At 39.9% G+C, this 21,521-nt stretch overlaps 1 protein-coding gene across 1 annotated transcript in view; it reads right to left on the bottom strand.

Annotated features, from left to right (window-relative positions):
- Window positions 1-21,521, bottom strand: part of SYNE1 (spectrin repeat containing nuclear envelope protein 1) — a 1,959,630-nt gene that overhangs the window by 1,134,382 nt on the left and 803,727 nt on the right. The window contains exons 41-46 of the mRNA XM_085611789.1: window positions 21,010-21,160; window positions 18,273-18,431; window positions 14,617-14,799; window positions 12,579-12,680; window positions 3,624-3,827; window positions 307-514 (exon numbers count right to left, since the gene is read on the bottom strand). Of these exons, the coding sequence (XP_085467915.1) occupies window positions 307-514; window positions 3,624-3,827; window positions 12,579-12,680; window positions 14,617-14,799; window positions 18,273-18,431; window positions 21,010-21,160 (1,007 nt within the window). The remainder of the gene's footprint in view (window positions 1-306; window positions 515-3,623; window positions 3,828-12,578; window positions 12,681-14,616; window positions 14,800-18,272; window positions 18,432-21,009; window positions 21,161-21,521) is intronic.

Below are 21,521 nucleotides of genomic sequence, written 5' to 3'. Positions count from 1 at the left end.
ATGCCCTTGAGAATTCCAATAGAAGTCCATGTTCTGGTGTGAACATGGGCTTCTATTGGAATTCTCCAGGCCATATTATCAAGCCCATTATCGCCACTTTAGCGACAGTTTTCTGAGGCTAAACCGGCGATAATTTTAACACCGTCCTTGATAATATGCCCCTTCAGGTTTCTTAACTAAACTGTAAAGGCTCTGGAATTAGCTATTTTCCCTCGAAGGTAAAACATGGATTCAAGCTAATTTGCAGACTTTACACATTTAAATATAATGTAAATTCAATTAAAAGTTCCACTACGATGACCTCACCATTGAAATGTTTTTCCAGGGAGTCCTGCAAGGTAACTTGTGTTTTGTTACACAGTTGGTTCACAGATTCATATTTCTTTATCAGAGCTGTGACATTCACTCCAAGAGTTTCTAGCTCCACGGAGTGATACTTGCGACAGAGGGTGTTGAGATTCTCTTGTGTAGAATCAATGCTTCCTTGCTGGCCCTGGAGCTCTTTCTGAATATCCTGATGAAGAAAATAAAATGCAGTAAAATGAGGGTTACAACAATGATTTAGCAATATAGCAAGAAGAGCAGCAAAATGGCATTTTCTTGAAGCATGCTTTTGTATTTAATACAATCCTCCCAATCTTTTTAAATACTTTAATGTCTCTCCATGAGGACAGCTACAAAATAGGTCCTTGTACCTCTGTTTCCCAGGTCAGACTCCCCTCTTTCTGTCCAGACCTTTCAACTGAGACTGCGTGCTCCTTTGATAAATGTTTGATCTCCAACGTCTGACCAAATATGGTCATCAATACCATGTACAAGAAAGACCTTGAAAAAGTTGTATGCCAGAATATCACAGTCAGATATATCATCTGAACTAGATACTGTGTCCTAAACATAGTTGACAAATATATGTCTTATTGGAAGAAGATTCTATATCCCTAACTCCAATGAGACAATATTTATGTAATCTATATTTAAAACACATTACTTGTGTCAAACAGTATTCTGACATCAGTATGTTAGTACCATTACTTGGCAGGATGTCAATTCTAAAGGATCACACAATGACTAGCCTAAAATGTAACAGTTGAGCCAGGGATCCATTAAAGGTGAGGATAAGTGTTAGAGAGTGCTTCTGATAAAACCATACACTGCACACCTTGATTCAGTATAAAAACATCCCAAAATGTTTCCTATCATGATCTGTTTTGCATTTCCAAAATTCATATGACCTTGTCCAAATGTTTTCAAGGTATTCAGAGAAGCAAAAGACCTCTGCATCCCCTGGACTGCCTCAGATGACGCACAGAACACAGTACATTCATACACACCCTATGGGAGTGCAATAGGGTACAAACATACTGGAGTATGGTAGGGAAGGAACTGAACAATATATTGGGAGCACAACTTGAGCTGGAAGCTCAATTTCTTCTACTGGGAATCCCCACCGACGTAGATCTGCCACGTCACAAACTTATGTTAGCTAACTTGGGGCTGGTGGTAGCTAAAAGGGACATAGCTTGTTACTGGGGGTCCCACCAACGAGTGACGTACAAAGCAAGGGGCTGTCTCCGAAAATTCCGAAAGATATGGATAAAATATTATGGTTTGGAACTGGGTGGGGAGGTGGAGGGAGTGGACTTACAATCGGCGAGATCGGGGAAAGAGCCTTGAAAGTTGTGATGCCTGACCCATTGTCCAGAACTGTAGATAATTTTGATGCGACCCTCAGCAAATTTACATCTCTGAACCTAGAGTCTAACTTCTTGCTCCCACTCGAAGGGAACGTTGCTAGATTTTTTGTCCTATATCGAATGCTACTGCTCAACATTCTATTTGTATCGTGTATTCATGATTTCTCTGATTATATGTTTATATTGCAAACAAGAAATAAAAACATTTGTAAAAAAAAGACCTCTGCATCACAGATTATTTATGGTTCACAACTTCTCTGCACCAATTACGCCATGTCATTTAGAAAAGTCTTTGCCAACAAGGACGTAGATGCCCAGACTCTTGATGCTTGCTTGTATATTTCTTCTATATAAAATAGGAAATAAAATGCTATTCTCTTTCTGTTGACCCATAAAAACTATTCTCATTCGGGGAGAGCTTCACTGGAGAAATCAAAGCTATTTTGATATACATAAAAATGTCAAACATAAGCCTGTTCAGAGCTCCAACTCCTTTACCTAGAACATCACACACAGATTGAAAGAAAGTGCCCCATTTTTGACATGGTCACCCCCACTTTTTATCTGATGCAACTTTGACTGAAGTGCACTAGGTTCCTGCCAACCGGGTCTCCAGTGACAGTGTTGTTTCCCCAAAAACAAGGTAACTCTGCAATTATTCAACAATTGGCAAGACCTTTAGAATCCCTGTAAGTCCCTAGTAAATGGTCACTGACCGTAGCTTTCAGCAGCAATGCCTGCAGCTCATAGGAAAAGCTATGGGCTTCTGTAGTTATTTTTGTTTTTAATGGAAAGAAATGTCATAGAACATACTCTATTGAGCTTCATTCTGTTCACTAAATTATCCAGAACATACTTAAAAAGTATAAGTAGCACCTCAAATGATTTAAAATGAGATCTGAAAAGATTATATATTAATTCAACTAGTGGGAAAAGTTTATAGGCTGCACATAACCAAAAATAAGTTACAAAACACCTTAACACTTCTACGCTCGCCTAAAGATTTATGGCTTTATTACATACACTTAGCTTGATGCAGATGGTTGGAAAAACTCTGCTTCCCCTGCTTTTTCTGTATTTAGCAAAGCTTGGCATTAAAGTCCTCTAAAATACCTGATGCACCATACTTGTTTCTCTACTGGTGCATTAACAAGGTGGAACTTTTTCATTTGAATAGCATGTTCCCCAGGCAAAGTGTGAATCTGAGGTTCAAGACTTGCCCCAGAACATGTTCAAGTGCAGAACGATTTGAGGTAACCACGTCTCCCAGGAGAGTACAGATTATATAGCAGCCAGCACGCATGGTGTAAGGATGATGTTTGTTATATTACAAAGACACATGTATCACTGGAAAATGATCCATCTGCTGTTCAGTGGTCCTGATTATGAGTGGGTGGATGTTTTCTAAACCAATGCATAAAACTCTGTTTGCGTAGGGGTCAGAATTAGAGGTTGGGTAGTTTTTACATCATCTGGTAATTACCGGGTGTATTAAAAATCTCATCTTTCATTATATTTCGGCAGGTCAAACCAGGAAGAATTTAAGGGGAAAGCAAAGGTACCAAAATCTGCATGTTATTCCCCAGAAACTCATACAGGGTGCTATTAATCTAATTTATTAAGTAACATATCCCAGGGTATCGTTTTCCATCTGTGAAATCAAAAGCAACTGGACTTCGACAATTTCTGAATGTGGGCCAGTATCTGCCTAAAGTCTACAAAATACACTGTGATAGCTAGATGTGTCTGGCTTATTTTATACATCCAGCTGCATTTCTCACATACACTTAAAAATAAACTTCCTCAAAAGAATAAATGCTCGAATCATCTGCATCAGTGTCCATTCCAATAGGATGATCACATATCCATTTTACAATACAAACTCTGCTGGTCTTTCGTGGGGTCCTCTTACAACAAATTCTATCTCACCTTGACTTTCTTGAGGTCCTCTGGATCCTTGCTGCAATCAAACTTCAAAACTGACTCCTCAACTTTTGTCAACCAGTCTGTCATCTGTTCAATAAATCTTTGTAGTTGGGTCTTCTGAGTGCTGAAGTCTTTAAGGGTTCCTTTTGCCATTTCTGACATTTCCTTGGCATGTTCCAGTTTCTGTCTTAGGTCTGCTTCCATAAACTGAGTAAAAATTATAAAAACAATATAAATAGTGCTTAAACTTACTGAAAGGTAAATCAAAAGTTAATGAGTTCATCTAGGCCATAACAAGTAGATTGGTTAAAGAAAATTGTGTGGTATTGATTACTAATTATAACAATATCCAAATACACATTAATGAACAATTCAAATACATTCTTGGTAGTATCTCACTCAAAGGGAAAGAGACACAGTATTAAGGAGATTGTGTACTCAAACTGGAGATCTTTCACTAGGATGGACTACGCTTTACCATACAAAAAGGGAATATGGAAAGCTCCGAATAGTCTCCGTTTCTGGTGGTACAGTAGGTGAAAGATATTGATGCAGCTGCTTTCTGTGCTGGCCCAGACTTGCTGATTCCCCACAACCTCTCATTCTCTTGCCTGAAGTCCTCATTGTGACTGTCCAAGAACTTGTTACCTGCCTCATAAGTTCCTTCGAATTCACTACTGACTTGCTGCTTCTCCACCCCTGCTCTAGAATAGGAGTATCGCAGCAGGTACTGCATTCCACGTCAGTCAGATGATGAATGGTGCATAAAGGTCTAATGAAGGGCTGCAAGGGTCGCCAGAATCTGGGTATTGTGATGATAGATCACTGACTACCCTATGTCTCATCATTGGTGCCCTATCTGAGAATGATTGGTGCTCTTAACATTGGTTGAGAACCCTTGGAAAACACAAATAAAAATGGCAAATTTTTGATTTAATTATTACTTGATCTTGTTTTTCTTCTATTCAGAGGTCACTTGACATCGGTGCAGGATCAATTAAACAAAAGCTGAGATAATTTGAACAAAATGAAGTCGGTACACAACCACACATGCAATTAGGGTAGGAGTTGAAGAGCCACTCAGATAGACTGGCAAAGAATCACTGCTGTCCTTCCCAATCTCTTATCAAAAGGAGCAATTATCATGTTCACCAAAAAGAAAGGGGAGCTAAGGTCCCCGTCAATCCTTGTCGAATCTCAACTGCTGAAAAAGAGAGCTCTAATCCTCTTGATGTTTTGAGGAAGTCCAGTGTCAGAAGTAACCTGTATTTTACAAATGCCTGACGTGGTGGTGAAGACCTTTGATCATTATGCTGTTTAATGTTTTTTATTTAATACTTAACACTAAGCAAAGACACAACACATCAGTGAAAAAAGGTTAGTCAGAGGGTTGGTCAAGGATAAGATTAAGAATATAGGGTCAGACGTTCAAAGCGATTTAGAGGTTGCAAACCCTGTAATTCACTAAATCACATGATTTGCAACCACTAAATGGCTTGTAGAATATACTCAACCTAAATCGCGATTCAGTAAGTGCTTTCCGAATTGCAATATTGGTTTAGAACAGCATATCAAACCTCAATTTTGAAGCGGTTTGTTTACGGTGTCCCTTCTAAAAGGCAGTTTGTAGTGCTATAGATCAATTTCAGTTGTAAACCATGAATAGGCTACTGACTCCTCAATAGTAGTGAAACACATTGACCCCTTTGTGAAAATATGTTGTTTGGGAGTGGGCAGTAGTCCACGGGACCACGGACTATTCTTAAACAAAGTTGTTTTTTTTTAAAAAAGGTATATTTCATTATCTACAACTCTGTTTCCTTTAATAAAAATGAAAACGGGCTGCATTTGAAAAAGTTTTATTTAATATACAGTCACAGATATGGTGGTCTGCTGACCCCAGCAGGCCACCATTCTTGTAATGGCCACCAAATGGAGTGAGTTGCAATTTGTGACCTACCTTACGAACGTAATGAGGTAGAATGGATTACGACTCGTTCTAATTGGGAATTTTGCACACCGACCTACAAAGGTCGGTCTGTAAAATTATATTCCATTCCTAAAAAGCCAGTGCACAATTTGTGACCATTTTTTAGAAATAGAATTTTCGTACATTTGACCCATAGTCCCACACATTTTTATTATATTCTCTGGTACACTGTCAAACCCATCAGATACGTTCAATGGAGGTTGAGAGAAAAGTCAACATCAGCAGTATGGTGCTTTCAATAAGTACTGATCAGATGGAGCTGTAATATGATTCAATTGTGATTGGTCTTTGCACTTCACCTTACAGTGATGCAGATGAAACCATTTGTACTAATCAGGGCTGGACTTTGGGCAGATGTTCCAACCATAGGGCACACAAACACTGCAAACTTATCAATCTGACTGTATTTGTTACACTCAAAACACAAAAGGAAGACTGTGGCAAACAGGTGCCCCCTACTTAAACCCCAAATCATTTAGCAACATATTTTTATGCATAACAAATAGAGGACACATAGCTGATTAATGTTTGTCTTGAGGTGTACATTTCTACAGCATTTTCTAAACATACATAATAACAAAATTCTGGTCCCGCTTTTGTGGAGTTGCTGCCTCCATTGTGCCCGGTTCACCGTTCACCGCCAGAAGGGAGGTCCAGGAGGAACTTCACTACCCAGCCTGCCTCGCTTCGCTGTATCATTGCCCAGCACCCAGAGGCGCTTTAAATCGAGCCGCGGGATCCCGCAGCGCGGGTCCCGCTTTTGTGGAGTTGCTGCCTGCATTGTGCCCGGTTCACCGTTCACCGCCAGAAGGGAGGTCCAGGGGGAACTTCACCCCCCAGCCTGCCTCGCTTCGCTGTATCATCTCCCAGCGCCCGTTGGCGCTATAAATCAAGCCGCGGGTTCCCGCAGCGGGGACGCGCCAGGACGTGGCATGGCAGGGCTACCTCCCCCTAAGCCCCTGGGCTCTAGGTTTATCTATTTTGTCTGCTCCAGCAGCTGTGGCAAAGGGTCCATAAGGTACTTTTATATTTGTAGCGAACATTGGACTGTTATCCCCAGTTACCCCGTTTTCCTGCTCAACTGGGCGTGTTGCAAAAGTTCCACAATGCAATAGCGTGAACTATCAAAGTACTACCAACTGCTGTATTGGTTACATTTGACAGCTTTTAATGTGATGTGATTATTTGAGACAAATGTTTTTTTGATTAATATTGTAAGTTTGTTCGATACAAACGAGTGTAACTTTTGGTGCATTAGAATGGGGAAAAGAAAAGGTGTGGATAGTGGGGAGAGCGGCCACTTAAAGAAAGGCAAAAGAGCTAAAAAAACAACTAAAACCCTGAATACACCTCATGCTGTTATGGATCGCATTGCCAACCTTGTTAGAGAATGCGAGGAAATCCTTCTTGTCCACTCAGATCCGTGTAGTTCCTCTGATGTGGCCTGTGAATCCTCCCCTACACTAATCACAAGAAAAAAACAACCTGTTTCAGTAATACCAGATATGTTTAAAAAGCAGCTTCCAAAGGGCCAACAACCTTCCAACTTGGCCCATAGTTTATATGAAGATAGTATCAACTCTTCCCTGCTTAGCCGCCGTCATGCGCCAACTTGTTCAGATGAGCCCACCATTTCTTGTTCGAATCGCTTTTTGCCTTTACTGCATATTCCTAAGGAAGAGACTGCTCAATCAGTATCTCTGGAAATTGAAGATGTAAAATGTTCTTGATCAGCCCAGTTCAGAAACCAGATAAACGACCTAAAAGACCAGACTAGGCACCTTACGATGGAAGTCAAAGAACTTATGGGAATGTTGGCTAGCCTTAATCTAGCATTAAAAGCAAGCATTGATAAAGAGTATTCAGCTACCCAAGACCCATCCCATACTCAAGCCATTAGTGTATCAAATGTCAACAAAGGAAACCCTAATCGTCTAACTGATAAGAATGTAGCTAATGTATAAATGGAAAGAGTTTCTAAACAACCCCCTAGCGATTTAAAACCTATGTGGAAATGTGCAGTCACAAATGAAGTAGCAAGCAGATTAGGTAAATTGCATAATATACCTAATAGAAGGGAAATCCAACCCGCGTACGCTCATTCAAGTCTTGACTAGGCCAAGCCTTCCCGCAAGAGCAAGTCCTATTGAGAATTCTCGCCCCGGGCCTATAAAGCCACATATTTTTTTAACCAACGTTCCCAAGATCCAGCCCAGTCTAATCAGAGAGGATGAACAGTCCCTGATTAACAAGAGTATTCAGTGGCTACGGCATGTTCGTAAGTGCAGATCACTAATCAGGGAGGATATATCCTCTGCTATAAGATATTGTTCAAAGGATGGAGACACCGACTATGTGTGCCTTACCCTCGTCTCGCCATTGTTGGTAGAGAATCTTTTGATTTTTGAGCTAAGAACTTCACATCTTATCCATACAAACATTAAATTGAAATTGAACCCTCCAGACTTTGCTAACCATTTACCATTCAATACCTTTGAAAGAATGCAAAACGGGGATTCATTGCTTCAAAATATTGACTGATCATTAATTGGTACGAATGTACAGGGAGGATCTCTGATAGCCAGCACTAGGAATGGTATTGTAAGCTCTTGTACGGGCCTTCCCTCTGGTACTGGTTCAGCAGGGGTGGATTGTGACGATGATTTGCCATTGACTTATTCGGGATCACTGAGAGCAGACCATTCTAAACTGGGAAATCCAAACTCTATAGTAAAGCACTCCCCAGTTTTAGCCATTCCTGCAATAAGTGTACCATCTGTGGATAGCTTAAGTAATAATCAGGAGAACCACGATCCATCCCTGCTGAGATTTGCATCGTGGAATATAGCAGGCTTGACCAGTAAGATTAAATCATCCGACTGGACAGACTTTATTGACACACTAGATATTGTAGCATTCCAGGAGACTTGGGCGATGGCACCGGTCTTCCACCATGGCTACCTTACTTTCCACAAAGCTGCAGTGGGTGGATATAAGGGAAGGCCCTCTGGAGGCATAATAATTTGGGTAAGGCAGTCCGCTGCTTTTAAGATAATTGAACTTCAGACTGATAATATTGATATTTTGGCGCTGCTCATTTGTACTGAAAATACGCCCAAAACGCATATAGTTAACATCTATGCTCGGGGTTTGGTAGGTGGCAGGTCCTCAAAGACTATTACAGATCTTAACACATTTTTAGTTAGTAAAGGTGAAGGTTACAATACAATTATTGCTGGTGATTTTAATACTACTTTTGAGCCATTGGATTACGAGGATAGCCAACTAAGTGCAGATGAAGATGCTCAATGGGTTATCCCCCAACTGGAAATTTCAACAATCAAAAAATGGACTGAGGCAGCCCTCCAGTTGAAAGCCCTTAGTTTGGAGAGGGGTGTGCGAGCAGTAAATGGTCGAACTCCATCAGACCGCTTAGGATCCCATACCTACAACAACGGCCTGAGAAGTAGCCGTATAGATTATATTTTTATTAATGTAGAGTATTGGTCTTCAGTAGTAGACATGAAGGTTTGTACTAGGATTGAAAGCGACCATAATCCACTACTGCTAGACGTAAAAGGCCTAGTCCAAGTAGGACCCATGTCTCCAATAGAGATAACTGAGACTGCCAATGTTGTAATTAGTAACGATATGAGGAGGGTTAAGTGGTCTCGGGTAATTGAAAACGAAAGTTCCATTTCAAGTGTGAATGTTGAAGTGGAAAAGACATTAGATCTCCTTGAACAATATTCAAATCAGGACGAAATTAATCAAAATATTATACAAATACATGAGTCCCTGTTTGAAAATATCAGGAGTGTTTTTTACCAAACCTTATGAAACCCCAAAGAGATCGTACTTAAAGCGTGACCATTGGTACAATAAGGCATGCAGGATAGCATACAATCAGCTGTCCTGAGCTATAAAATCAAAAGATATAAACTTGATAAGATCAGCCCGTCAACAGTGTAAATCTGCACAACAATCTGCAAAACGGGCCTGGGACGAACAAAGATGGAAGGAGCTTCTGATAGCAAGCAAAAAGAAAAACCCTCAATCATTCTGGCAGCTTGGGGACGAGGAGGCCAAGGAAATGCCCCGTCAAACCACATTGCCCCAGACCAATGGGTATCATTTTTTGAGCGCCAATTTGCTGTCACAGGAAAAGTATCCCCATTCCTAGCCCCAAGTGTAGAGATTCTGGTAAAATTTTCTCTAAGGGAAGTCGAAATAGCTGTGATCTCGGCTCCTGTAGGTAGGGCACCAGGTCCTGACTGTGTCCCAGTGGATTTATTCTTGTCTGATAAAGATAATTGGTTTAGGTACATATTGTTTCTTGTAAATGCAATTGCTAATGGAGCATCTATTCTTGACTCCTGGCGTGGGGCGGAAATCCTCCCTTTTATAAGAAGGGGGATCGTTCGAGCCCCAACAATTATAGGCCCATCAGCCTGATTGATTCTACGCAAAAGGTCATGGCCAGACTGGTTCTGAATAGAATACAATCATGGATTGTGGAGAATAATATACTATCCCCCTACCAAGCTGGTTTTAGGGCTTACATGAGCACGGTAGACCAAGTCTTTTATTTTGTATTAATCTACTGGCGTGTTGTATTGCTGGCGGGTGGAACCATTTACGCTACTTTTGTAGATCTTAAAGCTGCTTTTGATACTGTACCAAGGAACAAGCTATGGTCTATATTGAGAGACCTAGGAATTCCATCTGAGCTATTGCAGCTGGTGATTAAATTGCATGAATCAAACTATGCGCAGGTTCGATGGGGTGGCCAAGGGAATACTACAAATACATTTCCAATCTCTAAAGGGGTACGATAAGGATGTGTGCTGGCCCCAACCCTGTTTTCATTATTTATAAATGGTGTGGTTAGTTATTTTTTTGATCACCCTACTGATGCTCCCTCTGTTGCGGGCATCAAAGTACCAATACTCATGTTCGCGGACGATACTTTGATTTTATCTAAGACCCAAGCTGGGCTGCAGAAAGCCCTGGCACGGTTTGAGGCTTTTTGTTCCGAGCATGAACTATTGGTAAATGTGGATAAGACCAAATTTATGGTGCTTCACCACCACAAAGCAATCAAGTCAAGGGTTGTTATGAATAACAAGCCTTCAGAACAAACTGACTTATTCACTTACCTTGGAGTAACCATTAATCGTAAGATGGATTGGAAGCCCCAAATAGAAATAATGGCGCTCAAACATTCACAAATATCAGGGGTGATTTTGAAAGAACACAGACTATGCCAAACTAAGCCCGTTGGCCCCGCACTTAAGATTTACCGCGCTAAAGCTATGGCGTCTATTTTATATGGGGCAGAATTCTGGGGGTATTGGAAATTTGTCTCTATTAGCTCAGGCTCAAAAAAGTTTTCCGAGAGGTCTGGTTGGTCTCCCCCAGAGCACCCCTCTTGTTCCTCTATATTATGATATAGGGTGTCATCAGCTAACAGAGGTTGCAAGGGTCAAACCATTGGCTTACTGGAGAAGGCTCTGGTCTACTCCGGAACTAGCCCACTATGCCTCAGCCCTTATGGACATAAGAGGAAACAATATGTCCCATAAGATCAGTTGGTTACAGCAGGTTAAAAGATCCCTGGTGGACATGGGCATGAGGAATTTATGGGATGATCCAGCTCATAATATATTTCCTTCAAAAAAAGAATTCAAGGATGTGTACTGGTCTATGATTAGATCCGGCATTTTGAGTTATTCCGGGTCTATATCGTTGACCATTGCCTTCTTGGATCATAAGCTGGATCCTCTTTATGAAGAATTCTGGGATATTATAGTTAAGCCATTGGATAGAAAACTTTATTTCCAGTTTAGGGTTGGATCATTGCCTACCAAAGTCTTTACTAAATCGTGGCTTCCATCTCAAGATAGTAAATGTTTATTTTGTCAAAGTATGGATGAAACGATCTCCCATGTACTTTTTGTGTGCCCAGCATATTGTTCTCCTTCGAGAAAATGGCTTAAACCAGTTTCCCTGAACCTTGGTACCAGGTCAAGTGTGGTTGCGCTAAGAATATTAAAGTCCAGTACCCAAGAGGCAATTGTAATAGCCATAGCGAAGTTTCTGAGATGGGCTTGGAGAATAAGGCAACAGTTCGAAAAAAAGCAGACTGCGACAGTGATTGCTAATGCTCTGTCTTCTGCTTAGTTTTTTTTATGGTACTGTTAAATATGGTTAGATATATTTATAAATTTTTTATAACTGTATATTTGCACAGTGGCTTGCTGGTACTGTCCATTACAAGAAATGTTCTTCTTTTAGTCTGCGCTTTTAGAATATTTTTTAGGGGCTTACATTGGACAGCTTTTTTAGAGGATATTCGCTGTTTTTTTAATGTATTTTTTATGTACCATTTTATTTTTGTAAAAGTCCCCAATGAAAAATGAATTTTATTTATGTGATGTTGTAAATATTTGTGTCTTTTATGATCAATTTGGTCAAAATAAAGACTAATAAATGAAAATTCTTTTGAACCAATCATAAAAGGAGGAGAAAACATCACGTTAACATTGTAGGTTTTAGAACATACATAACCTGCACACTGATGATTTGAAAATTCATCAGGATATATAGTGGATGGTTTCAAGTAGTATGTGTGCAACACTAGGCTCCCTTCATTTGGACTGTACAGAATGCCTAGATTCTTCTTTCAGCGATACTTCCACGCCACGCACATGCAACTTGACTTTAAAAATTATGATCATCATGCCTAGTCAAATGTATACATAGAATTGATAAACTTTGTGCTTCTGGATTTTTTAAAGAGAGCAGAGTGGTGGAAATACGGTGTTTTGGTGTGTGGGTCTATGTGAGTGAGTTGGGAGTATTTAGCAGCAGGTTCTCCTAATAGACAGATCAATCGCAAGGTTGGTGTGTGCATGTGTGTGTGCGCACCCGTATGCATGCACATGGATGTGACTGCACAGACTCACCTGAAGCTCTGCAGGAGGCTCCTGGCTCTTGGTTAACTCTTTGAGTTCAGACACTTTTGAGTGAAGCTCTTCCAGTTTCTGCCCTTTGTTTGCAACTTCGGACTGAAGAAATCACACAACATTTAAACACAGAAGCAGTAAATCGTCCAAAGTCACCAACAGAATATAAGCTTCTAAAATACTATGTATCACATTCTAAGCAATATTAACCAAAAGTTCATGAATGTCCCTGCTACTGAAAAACTGCTCAGACCGTTGCTAAAAATAAAACTATCTAACATTTATGAGACTGGAAACATTTGTTTCAACCTGCCTACCTTGAAAATCTCCTTTTGGGTTTTCATGTTCAATGGTGTATGCCCCTGACTATCTTTTCATGGTGAATCTTTAACCAACTTCTTTTGAAACAACGTCCTCTGTGCTAATGGAGTGCTTTAATATATGTTTTTTTAAAAAGTTTTATACCAGTGCCACATACACACATCAATACAGAAGAGAAGGACAGAAGCCAAAGTATCCACATAGAACTTGATTTGTTATCAGGAGTGAATGCCCTTCTGAATATACACGGCTTGAAGACACTGTAATTTCATTGTGGAAAATATAAAGGTCAGTACAGGATCCACAAATGACATAATAAACACAAAGGCAACACAACTAATATACGGACTCTGCTTTGCCATCTCAAGTTATGCAGCTACATACTGACAGTTCTCCACTCCCAAAACAATAGCCTTCATAACCTGCATTTTTACATTCCTGGAGTGGTGTGGCACATGCATTCTACTTTAGGCACCACAAACTATGGCCATCTGTGCATCCCCGGAGCAGTGTGAGTCCCGCAGTCTGCTTCTAGCATCAAAAGCTTTAGTCATCTTTGGATTCCTGGAGCAGTGTGAGATGCTCAGTCTTCTTTAAAGCACCACAAGCCGTGGTCAACAGTGCAATCCTGGGGCGGAGCGGGAGCTACAGCCCTTTTTAGGTACCACAAACAATGGTCATCTTGGCCTTGCTCAAGTGGCGTGGGACTCACGGAAGACGTTTATGGAAATGTTTAGGGATAGGGTTAAGGTTTGGTTTAGAATAAGGTACTAACTTGGAAATTATTGAAGGAATGGTGTACCGTCTAGGGGTGCGGCTCCAGATTAGATTTGCTATAGGCCATGGGATGAGGCAATGGATTGGCTTTCAGCTCCTTTCATCAGCTGAAATTTCTAAATGAAATGCCATAGATCAGTGGGGGTTCTGTATATCTCATGATTCTAATGGGGTAAGTGCCTTTATCAGACCCATCAGAATTAGGAGCACACAAGTAATGAAGTCCTTAGTGCTTTAAGTTTCAAATGGACTAAATCAAAGCATGTGTCATTCAGTCAAATCAAACTAGGAAGCCATATTAGAAATGAATAACCCTTATAAATCTAGCATACATACATCAGCAAAGTATTCATCAGACATGCACTGCTTGTGTCATGCCAGTGGTCAAAGACCTCAGCATTTCAGAGGGGATCATTTTTCTCATTCAAATTCAAAGTGCTAAGTAACTTACAAGTGAGCAATAGCTGCCTTACTCACAGGTTTATTGCGTAATCAAACACAGGCAGAGATTGCAGTATCTGTAACATCTGAATACCCCAGCACCTCCCCCAGTGCCTTGAGACCCTTACAGGTGAGTAGTTGCGCTTTACAAACCACTTGATTGATTGATAGAATATGCACGTGAAAATTATGTACATATTTTATAACATTTCTCAAAGAGTAAGCCATTTTAGAGATTGTTCAGGTGTGACAGCGAACCAAGTAACCAGGCTGTTGTACTGCCATTGTTGGCAGCCCTATCCACAGACACAGAGGGGACAGAAGTGCTGATGTACTTGAGCATGATCACCTTTTTTCACTTTGTAGTCAAATAGATTTCCAGAAAGAAGCTCAGATATTGTGAGAGGATAGAGGGCAGGGGGATCTCAGGAAGTTACAAGAATTCTAAAAAAGTACTCTTGAGTTTTTCTGCTTTTTTAAAAAAGAGCAAAATACAGACCTGGAACTGTTCAAGGGAGGCCTTCATTCTCTGACTGTTGTTCAGGTGACTGATGCTTTCGCTCATGTGTAAAATGGTGCTGTTGGACCAACCATCAATATCATCACCAATGTTTAGCACATCGTCCCACAGAGCCAGGCACGAACTCAACCTCTCCATGTTGTCATCTATTCTCTCTGACACCTGTTTTGGATGTGGAACACATAAGTATTGTATGAAAAACATTACTGTTACCATGACAATTCTGTATTAAGGGAAAACTCTTAAAATAAAAAGAATGGATTGATTTGTATTACGATGTTAGTTTGAGTGGCCTAATTCAGACTAATAGAAAGCACACATTTATGAAAATAATACATTTGGCTTTTGTTTACCAAAAACAATACATTTGTTTTTTTTTTCCAGCATGCACACATAGGCAAATAACATAAAATACATATACGGCCAAATGCTGACAGTAAGACTGTTTTTTACAGGACTCCAGACACACCTTTACACAAATACAGCATACAGACATACTTTTTGGTATTTATAACTGTGACAATGTCACCAAGAGAATATGAAATGCAGTTCCAATTTTCTGTGGTTTTGCAGTTTGCTATATTCTGAATCAAGAAGTTTATCTTAATTGACACGGGTAGGCGTTTAATGGAATATCCAGGTTCCGTGTTCGGTATAAAAAATACTTTTTCTGTTTGTTTTTGATGTTCACTTTTTTACTACTGGATTTCAAAAGGAATTAAATTAACTTTCCAATTTAACAACAAAATAGATTACCTTTTCTAGCTTGCTATGAACTTTCTTTTCAATTTTATTAGTCTGCTGGGCTCTCCAACTTTTCATTCACCTGTGGTTCCATTTCTCTGCTTACAGTGGGTCCCACAGGATGTGGGTGACCCCGGAACTTGCAGATAATCCGGCCGAAACTAAAGAGCTACTAGGTCTTCCAGGGGCAGAAAAAAAAATTGCTTGGTTCGCACATATAAGAGTGCACAAGGATAGGCAAACCAACCCTCTGGAGTAACACTGACGAAACTTGCTCTACAGTCTAACATGCTGAACTAGTGAGAACTTATCGAACTCACAAATTGGAAGTCATCTATGGGAATCCGAACCTAGACATTCTGACAGTAGAATTTCTTACAGTGAAAGATGAGTATAAATTAGAATCCTTTCTGGATGATATTCTACCGTTCTCAGCAATAAAATTATACCTCCAGTTAAGATTTAGTGCCCTTCCTTTGCGGGTCTTCACTTTCAGATGGTCCGTATCGGGCCATCGTGGGTGCCCAGCTTGTAACCATCAGGAGGAGTCAGAGCTGCATGCTTTATTTTTCTGCCCAGGTTATAAATCGGCAAGACAGTGTTGGCTTATTCAGCTGTCTAGGAACATGGGGTTTGTGCATTGCCAGGAGGCATTTAGAGTTTTGAAGTACGATACCTCAAAAGCCCATTGTCTTTGCTGTTTCCCGTTTTTTAAACGCAATGTGGCGCAGGCGTTGGGCTTTCTTAGAAAAAGAAATAAAGATAATAATAACCACCCCAGCTGCTAGCGTACAGACTATTCTATTGCTTATAATAAGGAGAGAGGAAAAACTTTTTTTGCACTTTTCTGAACCAATTGGCTTGCCCACTGGCCAGTGCAGCCAAATCTTCTCCTGCACCCGAAGATGTTGCACTTTGATTCTTATATCTCTGTTCAATGTGTCTTAATCATACATTGTCACGATTTTGATTATATTGTACACATACTTTTATGGTCCTAAAGCCCGAAATAAAGGTTTTTGAACTGGAACTGGAATCATTAAACTAGGACATGAGGCAACTGCATTCCCATCAGGCAATGCAGTGTACTAACCCTGGAATGCTTACAGACTACTATAGATAATGCCTACATTAAATAAGTCCTGTGATAATGGGATTTCCTCTAAAAAACAACACCATTTAAAACATTAGATGCCAAAATAGCATGGTGCAGTACCTACATTTCATTAGTGTAGCACAATACTTGCATACTTCTCTAGCTCAGACAAATGCAAAGTTAGAAATTCCACCTGCTGCATCAAAGTCCCCTATCTTATATCGCCATATTGCTTGGCATACCAGAATGCCATTTAGGGCATTCAATAAGCCAAAGCTAAAACAAACAAGATATTTTGGATTCATAATAAAAAGTGTATTTTTTATAGTGTGCAAAAGAAAAAGTAAAAAACAAATTATATACAAATACATAAAAAGAATGTTGTGAAAAGGTAGTCGAAAGTAGGGTTTGCCATTTCTTCCTAACAAAAATGTAATCAACAAAAGAGTAATATCATGGCAACTATCAACTAAGTCCTTTTACTCACTCCTCAATAGAAAGAAAGAATGTTGTCTCTAAGAGTAATATACAATGTGAACATTTCTCCCTCAGTATTGTGTTATATTCAATGCCTATACCACAGAATTAACCATTTGGGGACTTCTGGGAGGTAAGTTGTGGGACATTTCGTTAGAAGCTGGGCATGTCCTTGCAGGGTATTTGACTCAGGTTGTGATATTTAGAGACTAGAATGAAATTCATAGGCTTTTCTAGAGCCCCAGAAAGTACTGTTCACTACTTGATAGTTCAGCAGATCGAATGAGAGGAGAGGAATTACCTCTCTAGCCGAGTGAATCCAGACCTTGAGGTGTAACAATAAAAGTGGTTGATTATACACTGTTAATTAAAATGAGCATCCACTATGTTATTCTTGTAATAACTTTTTAACTAAGAATTCTGAGTTAGTGAGTAAGCATTTTCAAAAATATGGTTAACTGATTTTGCACTGTGTTGCTGCTTATGTCATTAAACTTAGTCATATCTTTCACGTTTTGAAAGTGGATACAATGTATTCTATTTGCTAATATGAAAAACATTGCAAAAAGTGTGTGGAGTCTGTTTAATCCATGATTTGCTCTGATGCAAATATAGTCTGATCTGACCCAGTAGTTCTTAACCTGTGGTCCGGGGACCCCTGGAGGTCCGTGAAGCCAACTTAAGGGGTCTGGGACTGCTTACAAAATTGAATAATACTAATAGATTAATAAAATGTATTCAAATAAAGAAGTAAAATGTACAATTGAAAATTTTAAAACATTTTGTAAATGTTAAGGAATTTGAAATTGTAGGCTAAACATTTAATTAGTATCCTCAAAGTAATCGTTGGACCAGTGCCAGTGCATCAAACAGAGCACAGTGCGGAGAATGAGTGGCCTTAACTGAATTTAGAAACACTCCAACCTTACATTTAAACATTTTTTTCCTTATTTGTTAGTGAATTGAATTAAATATGTGATAATCTGTGTATTTGTTTGATGAATGCTTGTTTCTGTATTTTTGTGTAATGTTTTTCAGATCAAATAATCAAAAATGCTTAAGCCGTGGCCTCTGGCTTCCAGTAACGACTCAGTGAGGTCCCCTGGTTCGAATAATGATTTAGTGGGGGACCCTAGTTTCAAGTAATGATTAAATGGGGGTCCTCAGAAGTCGAAAGGTTAAGAACCACTGGTCTGAACCACTCCTTATTAGACTAGCAGCAAAAAGAGATGAATGGATTTGCCCTGTTTTCCTTAACTAGTGCAAAGCTTCTATAATAGAGCCCAATGGGTTTTAACATAGTGAGTATGGTACTTACATCAAGCCAGTGGTCCACAATATTGTCCATGTCTTTTTTCACTATCCTGATGTCACTGCCATGGATTTTCTTCAGCTCAGCAAGGACATGCTTTCCTTTGTTGGTAAAGTCATCCAGCTCTTTCTGGCGATCGTTTAGCTCATTCTTAGTCATTTCATGCTGGGAAATAAAAATATATTTCTCATCTTTCAACAAAGACTGTGTTTTGGCCTGTTGGCATCAAAATCACAATAATACTGTGATCAAGACTCTCAGAAAACGTGACACATCTTAAGAAAGGGCAGATAAGAATGTGCACTAATTTGCTGAGGTTTTAGTAGACTAAAAACTGGAGAATTCAAAATCACACATACTACTTAGCGTGCAACTTGCAGTAAGTAGGCACTAATTGGCAGAAAAACAGATTATGGGCCAGATTCACAGAACTAACTTAAGACAAAATCCTAAATTTACTACCATTTTGGTATTCACAGAAGGCACTTACTCATTTTGGTATTCACAGAAGGCACTTACTCATTTCGGTATTCACAGAAGTTAGGAGTCCTAACTTTAGGACTCCTACATGCCTTCTGTGAATACCGAAAGTCTTAAAATTAGGATTCTTCTCAGTTTAGTAGTAGTATAGTTAGGACTCCTAACTTTAGGACTACTAAATGCCTTCTGTGAATACCGAAAGTCTTAAAATTAGGTTTTTTCTCAATTTAGTAGTAGTAAAGTTAGGACTCCTAACTTTAGGGCTCCTAAATGCCTTCTGTGAATACCGAAAGCCTTAAAATTTGGATTTTTCTCAGTTTAGTAGTAGTATAGTTAGGACTCCTAACTTTAGGACTCCTAAATGCCTTCTGTGAATACCGAAAGTCTTAAAATTAGGATTTTTCTCAGTTTAGTAGTAGTAAAGTTAGGAGTTCTAACTTTAGGACTCCTAAACTGAGAACAATCCTAATTTTAACACTTTCGGTATTCACAGAAGGCATTTAGGAGTCCTAAAGTTAGGACTCCTAACTTCTGTGAATACCGAAGTGAGTAAGTGTCTTCTGTGAATACCAAAATGGTAGTAAGTTTAGGATTTTGTCTTAAGTTAGTTCTGTGAATCGGGCCCTATCTCTTTTCATCCAAACACTGTCTTTAGCATGTTCCTCTATCTGCTCCAGGAGCCACACTCAAGCTCTAGGTCATCAATTGGGGGCCAAACACGCCTTTCTTTCAAGCAGACAAAATGTACATGGGGTAGAACACTTGAGCTACTACTGCATGGTTTACTCCTAACCGAGTACATAGTTTTTTTTTTTTAAATATGTTTTTATTAGCATTAACCATGTATATAGTTGACGAGTTTCATCGGTGTTATATGCATGTGTGATCTACACCAGGAATAATGTACTTTGCCGACATAGACCCACTGACCTAACTTCTGAATTCACAGCACCTTTCTTACTGTACACTAAAATAGTGCTTTGAATGAGCCTATCCAACTAATGGTAGAGGGCCCACACTCTGCCAACAGAAGGGTTTCTTCATTCAAAGCACTGCACTTAACCTTCATTGTACCTATGTTTACACAAAACAAGTCCACTTTTTATACTATTGCTGTGCTTTTAACCCCTTCCCCGCTCATGACGGAACCACTCCGTCATGAGCCACGGGTGCCGAGTGCTCATGACGAAGTGGTTCCGTCATGCCGCGGCCGTTGGCGGCCGCTCCGCCCACGCGGCGCTAATTCCCCGCCTGTGCGGGCGATTAGCGCCGTGGGCGGAGTCATGACGGAACCACTCCGTCATGAGCACAGCTCAACCGTGACTCATGACGGAGTGGCTCCGTCATGAGCACAGCCCCACCGCGCTGCCGCCAAACCCCCCCCAGCGCTGCGGCGGAATTCCTGCCGCAGCCAAGGGGTTAAACAACATGATTCACTTTCCAACACTTTCTGCAGCACATGCACCTGGTTCATTCATCGACAACTCAGGCGTCAAAATAAGTTTTGGAAATGCATTGCTAAATGTTTGTGAATACCTTACATTCTCATGCGTGTTGCCTTTCACTGACCTCTCCCCTGGCAAGGCACACTATTGTATACATGTTTACAATGACACATGCGTATTGTATACGTGAGTAGTGCACACTATACACATTTACAACACCTTTGCAAGGTAAAGAATAGTTGAAGATTGTGCATATATATTTATGTATGTATACATCCGGATCATGTGTGAAGTGCTCAATTTAGGTAGGTGGTTGTAGATGGTGGGCACTGACAATCAATTTCAGGAGGGGGGTTGGACTTATTGTTTATCATCAGACTTTGACATAGAGCGAGGGAAAGAAAGGCAGAAAAGGGGGGAGGTAGAAAGAAGTACAAAAAGAAAGTTAGAAGAACAATGTCAGAGGGAGAATATTGTAATGAAAACCTGCAAGAATGATATGAAGAGATAGGAAGTGGAGGGTGGTGGAACAAATAGGTGCAATAAAACTTTGGCATTCGGCAACCTAGCATGCAGTAGGGCCAGCAACAGGCTTCTAATACAAACTTTTGGCCCCTGCACTTAATTTTTCTGATATGAAGCACTGCATGTGTGCTTTGTGAAGGTGTCGACACCAGGTAAATTTATTACTTTATTGTTGATTTCTCTACAATAAGCAATACCTTTCCCTATAACAAAAATAGCTTTATCGTACCAGATACCTGCCAAAGACGTAGTGGTAACATTTCTCAATACCTCTCGTAAACATGCAGGATTACCTTAGACATTATTCTTCTGATATCTTCTTGGTCTTTTAACGTAGATTTTATGACAGCTACTTCTTCGGCATTCTCTATCACTTTTGTGACAGTGGATTTTAAATTTTGATAGTCCCTCATAAGATCAAGGAGGATACTGCATTGTTCCTGACTGGGAAAGACAAAAAGACTTGTATCAAGAATTTGCCCCATTCTTTTTTTCCAAATCTCTTTAGTTACATTTTATTGTATTCTAACAGCAAACTTTGCATGTGTATTGCTATGCTACTAGTACATATTTAAGGAGCATGAGAATGAAAAAGTTTGTCAACCGAAATACCCCTGAAAACTTTGATCTGCATACAAAAGAAGCTTGAATGTTACCATGTGTCTAAATGCAACATGTGAGAAGTACTTCAAGGGGGCATAGACTAGTAATATGGATGTCGCGTTTTATTGTTCAGAATTCGCAAAATTACACAATGGCAAATGACATGTCTTGGGGACACATGCCGTTGAATAAGCATGAAAAC

This window comes from Triturus cristatus, chromosome 6 (assembly GCF_964204655.1).
Source record: "Triturus cristatus chromosome 6, aTriCri1.1, whole genome shotgun sequence".
Taxonomy (NCBI): Eukaryota; Metazoa; Chordata; class Amphibia; order Caudata; family Salamandridae; genus Triturus; species Triturus cristatus.
Note: the sequence above shows the minus strand (reverse complement) of the source record. Positions and strands in the feature narration are given on the sequence as shown.